General features: G+C 48.1%; 2 protein-coding genes across 2 annotated transcripts; one reads left to right on the forward strand and one right to left on the reverse strand.

Annotated features, from left to right (window-relative positions):
* Positions 1-986: 986 nt before the first annotated feature.
* On the reverse strand, positions 987-1,940 carry P153DRAFT_435786 (uncharacterized protein; the record flags this gene model as incomplete). Its single annotated transcript, XM_033673177.1, has 1 exon — positions 987-1,940. The coding sequence occupies one exon, from the start codon at positions 1,938-1,940 to the stop codon at positions 987-989; it is 954 nt and encodes a 317-aa protein (XP_033518114.1).
* Positions 1,941-3,626: 1,686 nt separating this feature from the next.
* Positions 3,627-5,810, forward strand: P153DRAFT_361846 (uncharacterized protein; the record flags this gene model as incomplete). Its single annotated transcript, XM_033667028.1, has 6 exons — positions 3,627-4,235; positions 4,290-5,182; positions 5,239-5,284; positions 5,358-5,455; positions 5,553-5,556; positions 5,598-5,810. 6 exons carry the CDS (start codon positions 3,627-3,629, stop codon positions 5,808-5,810), a joined length of 1,863 nt encoding a protein of 620 aa, XP_033518115.1.
* Between the last annotated feature and the right edge of the window lie 2,513 nt (positions 5,811-8,323).

The following is an 8,323-nucleotide window of genomic DNA, read 5'->3' on the forward strand; positions in this document are numbered from 1 at the left end:
AGAACAATTCAAAACATCAAGAACCTAGAAACGAGCATAAGGTAGTGCTTTCACTATGCCGCACATAGGTCTTTGCTAGAAAATGTTTCACAGATTTGAAGAGCAAAGAGCTGAACAAACCCGTAGAAGAAGCAAACGGGTCCAAGAGGCGCAGTGGGGGTAGCTGAGGTGCGTGTTCACGCAGACATTGGTTCTCTATTAACTGCTCTCTATCTTTTTCCCATTGCTCTAGGCCGAGTTTCCAGCTTGTAAGTCGCCGAACCATGGGTTTTAGAAACATCTAGGCTTCTTTCTGCTCTCATGTTCTCGTTCGGGAAAGCCGGCCCAGTGATTCAAACTATGTTGGTGACGTTACATGGTTTCGCTGAATCGTAGGTTCTCCAGAATAAAAGTTCAGTCAGCGAAAGAGCTGATACTTTGGACGAGCATGATAGCGCCCAGCACTTACGGTAGCAAACTCGATGATGTTAAATTCTTTAGAAGGTTTGGCGCAAACCGTAGTATTCATAATACTCACAAGGTGTTGTCACGAATGTGCAAAGAGGTTCGTGAAAAGTACATCCCCAGTGTGTAAAAGGGTGTTAGGTTGTTTACTATACATAAGACTTTCGCGTCGCGCATGTATCTTCCATAAGGCACAACTTTGCATACATTCAACATAATGAGTATCTCTCTCCAATTTCTATTCAGACTTTGGCAGGTTTTGAGGAAGTAGGAAGAGCGAAAGGAAAGGTTACATCGGCAAATAAAAGAAACCTAACCAAGACAAGATCGCAGTCAAGCCTTATAGCACGGTAACAAAACTATCAGGGGTAGCTTTAGTCACGAGAATGTACACAATCTGCCGCGTGAATATAACATATCGTTTATATAGACCCAACCCCAACCTTCTATTGTCCGGCTTTGTTTCTAGCTCCTGGAGAACATGTAACTAAGCCTGGTTTCCAAATAACAATGCCTCAACCCGTACACCTGACTTCCCTTATTCAACGAGATGCACACATGGCGCACTGGCGGAGAATACCAAAGTCAGTGTTCTGATACATCTCCATGTAGACTTCTGTCCCCTTGGCAATGTCCTTCACCCACTCGTCAAATATCTCGGGATTCTGGTCGATCTCGTTCTTGACACTCGACATCAACTCGTTGAACCATGGCGCCAAGGTAGAGTTTCCGGGACGGTGGTAGTATGCCAAGTTGTACGGAACGTTGCCCATATTCTTCGGCCACAACCTATCGATAATGAAGCGTACACGCGCGTAGCCAGCAGTGACAGATACCACTTGCGTCTGCAGATCGATTCTGGCATTCTCAACTGCATTCGGGTTCTCAAGAGCGTGTTGGCATTCTGTGACATAGTCCCAGATGAACTTCATAGCGCCTTGGAGGACGATACATGCTCGTTTCAGTGCCACTGCAAGGGGCCTAACCTCCGTGCCCATGGCCAGTTCAGCGTTGTGAGCTTTGATCTCGTCGTATCTCTTGTTGAGGTTGATGTGGTATTGAAAGAGAGCCTCAAGGAATGTACCGATATCCTGAGCTGATTTGGCTTTATCGTCGGTAACCATCTCAGTAATCCTGTTCAGTGCCGTCTGCGTGTCTGGGTCTGCGTGAGCTGTCAGACTCTCCAATCTGGCGTCCTTGATAAAGGTGTCGGAGTTCAGATTGGTCTTGATCCAACTGAGCACTCCCTGGCTGACATCGCGTTCTTGCTCGATGTTGATGTTGAGCTGTTCATTCTCGAATTCGAGTTCGGCGCATCTCTGTCGAAGCTCCTCAGTCTCGGTATGGTTCTTGTTGCTTGTGTCGAGGAGCCCTTCGAGAGCATCAATGAGTTGGGCATTTAGAGCATAGCATTGATCGAAAGTCTGCTTTTCGCCTTCCCTCACATGCTCCAGAATAGCAGCAGGAGAATGGGCCGGCATAGAAGCAGTAGTCATAAATCTCGAGCGCCGATGTTGATCGAGATTGAAGGAGAGAAGATGGAAGATAGGATGGCTTGGTATACACTGGAGTTGAGCAGAAGTAGGACCAGAAACCACATCATGTTAAATAGAATTGGACATCACGGGATTCGCGTTAATAGACGCTGACCTTGTCATCGTAAGATATCCTAGTGGTGTAAGGCTTTCGTAGCTTGAAACACGAATTGTATGTTTTAGACACTGTGCGAAACGCACATGTTGAGAGTAGGCATAACAGATGTGGCTTACTACCCGCCCCACTCTCGCTACTACGAACACCAGCGAGGAGGTCCGTGGGGCGAGTGGCCTTAAACTATTATCGAATTCCAAAGCTTGATGACTCGTGTCGACGTCTTGAGAATGTTGGTGGGGTTGCTGAGTTTGGTGTTGTCAGCGCCTGAGCGCAGGACTTCACCACCAATTTACACAGTTGGAACGCCAGAATCTGTAATGTAAGGCAGCAGAAAGAAGTGGAAATACATGCAAAAAAACACCAGATTCTTGTGCCTATTGCTCTCACATGACATCATGCACTCGACTGCAGGCGTCCCGGCGCGCAGGTTGACGAGGGCGCTAAAGATAGCGGGCTGTTGTGTACGCCGACGGTGTGGAAAATACACCAAAGTGAGCCAGATTGGCCATAACGCCGCTTGCCGGACAGGGGCCGAAGCGAGTGGGCAATCTTGCCTCCGGAGTTCTGGCCACTTAGCATCACGATGTCGCTTCCCCTATCTGGGAAAATATGCATCAAAAAGCGATGCTCGAGTTAACGTTACTATTCACGCTGTTGACCAAGCTTGTGGAAGTTTACAGAGATCCGCATTATTCCATCCAATGTAGTAGCTTTCTTCCAGACCTATCGCTCTCTGCTGATACTGAGTGTTATCCTCGTTCCGCGTGGTCCAGCTGTTACCTTGTCGTTCTCGTACTTATGTCTTTCCCATTAAGCATCTGAGCGTCCAATGTTCTTACACACAAACAATCTTCGCGAGACAAACCAACCAGGCTGGCCAGTGTCTTGCCAACCTCTACACTTTTGCAATACGTCTCTTACTATTCCAGAATTCCGGCTTTGCAAGCGATTCTCCCCACACAACAAGACAGTCGAGTGTTTCAAGTTCTTTTGAGCAGAAGACATGATGGGGTACACCACGACATGCCTTGTCTCTGATGTACTGCGCTGCGCAGCGCCAACGACAAAAGCTCAGATCTTCACCGGTGAATATCTGTGAAGGAACAAGGAAACGGCCGTTTCATGCCAGCCCTGCGCTCGCCGCCAACAGCACCTGGCACGTCGACCTGCGAATCGTGCGTGCACACTGCGAGACAGTTTGTGTGTCCAAGCTTGGATATGTTTCGCAACCACCAACGACCTGTTCTGGTTGATGGCCTATTTAGGCAATGTGAGGTATGAGCATACAATCGTCATACAACGGATGTTATCGATTGACTACAGTCTTGTGGCTTGCATAGCATTGACTTCACGTCTTTTCAATATTCATTTATCGTTTCTTGTACGCCCTTCAGCCACAGTCTGCTTGATGAACACTGGTACAGAAGCCTCTCCTGCACTTGGTCTTAGATCATCATTATCTGTCAATACGATCCCCGCCTCACGCTTGAAAGAAGAATTCACGCCAGAAAGAAGAATTCACGCCCACTATGGATATCAACGCCCTAACGTCAGGTAAATCGCCAGCTCCATACAGTGAAGTCTGGCACCAGGATGAGACCTCGCTGGCAGAAACGCCCAACTCCACCGCAACCTCTCAACTGTACAATTTCGACGAGGAGTTTGGCATGGCTACTGAAGCGCATTTGGCGAGTGCAAATACCGGCTGGCCGGGCAATCTCAACAACTGGGGGAATGAGCAGATTCAATCTACGGAAGTCACATCAGATACAGCTATATCCAGCATTGAGGATGTTGATCAGTTCTTCTCAGAAGAGGATATGCATGCGTCGTTGAATGGCGTTTACCGTCAAGACCTTGATCTGAACAATGTTGGAAAGAGCCATTCTCAGCATGCGTTTCAAGGCAATTCTCTCGGTCACATTCAACCGTCGACTTCCCACGCAGGCAACCATGATGTTCACGTCTTGCCCGATATGACCATCTCACAGAGTGATCACATCTGGCCGATTTTCAGCCCAGACATAATTCCCTCCCAGCACTCCAATGACTCAAGTCACTCCAATCACTTATCTACAACCCCGCCCGTCGCCGACAATGCGAGCTTAATCGACATCCTGATGCAGATCAGCGAAGAGGTGAGCATTCCCATCTGCATTACATGGCATGACGATACTAAAACATACGCTCAGGAACTCGAAGCCGCGCTCCAGAAAGTGCGGACTCGTGATCCAGGTAGTCTTCCCCGCAACATGACGGCCAAACTTCGCCGCCTAGCCCAAGCCTTCAAGCCGTCACGCGTATCGAAGAAACCAATTACGACCAAGGACAAGTCAAGCTCCTCATCCCCCTCGTCTTCGCCCTCCAGAAACAATACACCACGATGGTGGTCCCGCTTCCTCGACCTAACACCCAAGCACCTCACGTTCTCCAACGACCTGCGTAACATGATCGCTACGCCCGCACACGAGTTCCTCAACTACAGCACCCAAGTCCCAGTCGAAACGTCCGCCAAAGCTTCCTACCTCTCGACCTGCGTAATGAATATGCGCGCCTTGCGCACGGCCTCTACTTACCTCACGATCCTCTCTTATGCGCATTGCCTATTCTTCCACATCTTGTCCTTCGGCACGCTATCTGCATGGCACAGATCCCGCACTACTACTACCATTCCTCGCTTGCGCAATGATCGTGTTGCCAGCTTATACGACACGCTCGCCCTCCCCATCAGCGAGGACGAGTTCGCTGCTGAACTGCGCGAGTGGCGCCACATTGGGTCATGTCTGGCATTCTTTGCGCAACGCCTGGGACTGGGGTGTATTGTAGTGCTGAGCAGTCAGTTGGGCGATTTGAAGGGGTGTTCGAAGGGAGGCGAGAGCGTGTGTTGGGAGAGGCCATGGGGGGGTATCAGGCCAAGTGAGGGGGCTTTCGCGCATCTCGAGCGTATTGGCATGGGGAAGGGAGAGGAGGAGCAGGAGGCAGAGGATTTCATGCAGGATTTGCTGTTTCTGCTATTTTCGGGGGTGCCCGAGTTCTTCGAGGGGGAAGCCAATGCGAAGGGAGTCATGTTCGAGAGGATAGCTGGGTAGAGTGAACAGGAGGGAATGCATAGGGAGATACATTGTATACCTGGTCGTATAGTAGTCGCTGCCACTGCTCCATCACTAATTTCAGTACATACAAGATTGTATGTCTAGCAGTACCAACGCTTGAACTGAGATCCACCAACCACCCATGTGAGCCTTTACTCACTCCCATAGAATATCATCCCACCATATTCCAACTCGTCTACTCTCAAATCCCAAATTCGCCTCATAAATCTCATGGTCTTCAACTTGTTCGCTCTGCCACGCTCCCCGTAAGTGCGCCCAGCTTCGGAAAACAACTTTGTTTCGTGTCGCTACGTCCACAGGTTCTGGCGGGTTAACAGCGAAACGCGCTATCTATGTTTGCAGTGCGGTATGCCAGAATGTGTACTCTTGGAATGTCATAGCGTATAGATTTTTGGTGTTCAGTGGCTTAGTTGTCTGGCTGGTGCATCGGGTGCAGACGGCGGTGTTGAATTTGGAAATGCAGAAGTGCATAGCCGCCAAACAGGACGTCGCGAGGATGATAACAATGGCACCATTGCAAATGGCGGAGAGCATCGCTATATCAACAGGCACGATGGAGCTACTACGAGTGTGATCAGGACGGTTTTGGAGTTCAAGTAGAGTAAAGACTGTGAATGATGAGAAGTGTGGACTCAAGAGTTCAGTCTGAACGCCGAACATCAACCAGTAGAAGCTCCCTGAGGTTAAGAACCGTGCAGGGCGGACACAATGATGGGAATCATTGGAAGCCATATTAAGGAGGGAGATGGATCTGACAAACCTTGTCTTACGGTGCACTAAGTATATTTAACATGTGTATATTCGAGATAAGCACGCTTACGACCTTTGTAGAGAATTGATAGTAAGTCTGTGACCGTTTATCTTCACAGGCACTCTAGCCATTATGCCGTGGGATTAGCGCCTCAAATGAAAAGGCTCAACACTGGGACCTTACGGTACGACAAGAACAGGTGACCAATAATTAATAGTAATGGGCTCTACAGCCTGTCCTGTTCAAGTATTTAACGGCTGGTTAACATCAGCTTCAAGTTCGATATAATAATGGACCTAACGTGGTATTACTGAGTTACGCCTGAAAGCTCTCCACGTGTGGATTATATAGCGAGACAAGTGCGCATCGTAGGGCGGCCATTTCAAGATCACAGACAATATCGTCATGTCACAGATGAGGTCATGAAGAGGGTCGGAGAGGGCAGGACTAATACACAGAATCTGCTGGGAGACTCCATAACCCCTCAACAGCCCACGTTGATGTTGATAAACCATCTTGCCACCATCGAGCATCACTTGCTGGAAATGGTTTAAGTTCAACTGTATCGGTGTGGTAAGAAAAAAAGATGCCTTCGAGAGCCTGCAAGGTGTTTGTTAACTCCAAAACGCTTGCAATAACTGGCGAAACAGGTTCCTCTTCTCAATTGTATATCAGACGGTAGCCGATAACCGGGAGAGATGCAGTGATCTTGATCTATTAGGATGGACAGGGCACAACATCAAAGTAATGGGGGGGCAGGTAAGGAGCGGATGTTTACTGAAATGAGCGAGGTAGGAGCATTCTGCGTTCTTTGACTAGACAATAAAGATTGATGTTCCTCAAGACCAAATCGCAATGTACCGATAGGACGGAAGTGGTGTGTATTGTAGTGTTCGAAACACAACTGTACAGAGGCAAAGTAGTGCGAGGATGGGTCATCTTATGGTTTGAAGCAAGTGATCCTGGGAAGCTCGAATGCCAAAAGCCGAAGGTTTAAAGTATAACCGACTCCCATAGCTCTTTACAAAAAGTCAGGTACCATGGACAAGATAGTAGATTTCGCGAAGCCATGGGTAGTCAGCTCGCCAATAATGTGATAATGCGAGCGATAAGAATTTCGAACCACTCAAAAGCGAACAATGCCCTAGCCACCAGTGGGGAGAAGGGGTCGCAGCGAGCACGTTTTCAGCACGAGATTGTTTCTGTGGGATGACAAAGACATACCAAGAACAGGCATACTGGTGAAGTGGAGGTTGAATAGATTCCATTCGCAAACGAGTGTATAGGAGGTCTGCGCCGGCTAGGCTGTTTCGGTTAGGGAGGGTCTGATGCAGAATTCCGTGGAGACAGCCCATTATTTGCTAGGCGTAAGGAGGAGAGCCCTGATTTGGGACATGATAGTTTCGTTCTTGCTACAAGATGTCAAGAAGCGGGGATAAAAGGACAACGCGTGGGTTATTTACAAATTCTTCGGGTGAGAAGCGCTATGAGGATATAGAGGGCGCAGATGTGGACGCCATATTAATTACCAAGATAAAGTGTAGTGTTGTGATGACGCAGACAAAAACTGAAGCTTTGTATTTGGCGAGTGAGATATTGTGTTGTAGCATGTGTGCTCAATGGAAATGTTCTCCAAAGCGACGAATTGGTATTAAGACTTTTGATCCTCACGGCAGGGAAAGCACTGTTGTCATTGCCTATCTCTGATGTTGGATATTTCTGTAAGTCATACCATTATATCGGAAGCAACCAGCAATGCGCAAAACTCGAACATGTCAGTCTTTGCATGTCGTAATGTGCTTCGGTCGTAGCATTCCTGGACAATTAAAGCCAATTCTGAGGCATCAGAGAGTATGCCTTTCACGAGTGGCTGGGCAAGACCTTCTCCGCCAATAGTAGAAGTGGTGGAGTCAATTGGATGAAATGTAACGCCGTGCACGCGAACGAGGGGACAGGAATTCAAATTATCGCTGGGCTGGTTCTAAGCTAACGAAACAGAAGTCTGTACACAGGTCAATACAAGTTACAAGATAAGATAAAGGTGTATACCAATTCCTGGATGCAAAGATAGAATGTAGCGCAATCAATCTGGGCCTTACGTAATAGAAACAGTAAGTCAGGAAATTAGTTTAAGTTGGTGGAGTTGTTTCCAAATGGCGGTCCGAATATATCAGCGAGAAGTGGAGCTGCTAGCTCCAGTGCTGGAGCTAAGGAACCGTTTCGACACATCCCGCTTCCTGATTCGTACGATTCTCCATTTTGATGTTTACGGCGGAAGGAGGAGCTGATTGACGCAGATGGAATTCAAGATAACATTTCAGAACACAAGAAGACTGCGGTTGTCAGCGTTGAAACCAAAGGT

The sequence above is a fragment of the Dothidotthia symphoricarpi genome (genome assembly GCF_010015815.1).
Source record: "Dothidotthia symphoricarpi CBS 119687 unplaced genomic scaffold P153scaffold_27, whole genome shotgun sequence".
NCBI classification, from domain to species: domain Eukaryota; kingdom Fungi; phylum Ascomycota; class Dothideomycetes; order Pleosporales; family Dothidotthiaceae; genus Dothidotthia; species Dothidotthia symphoricarpi.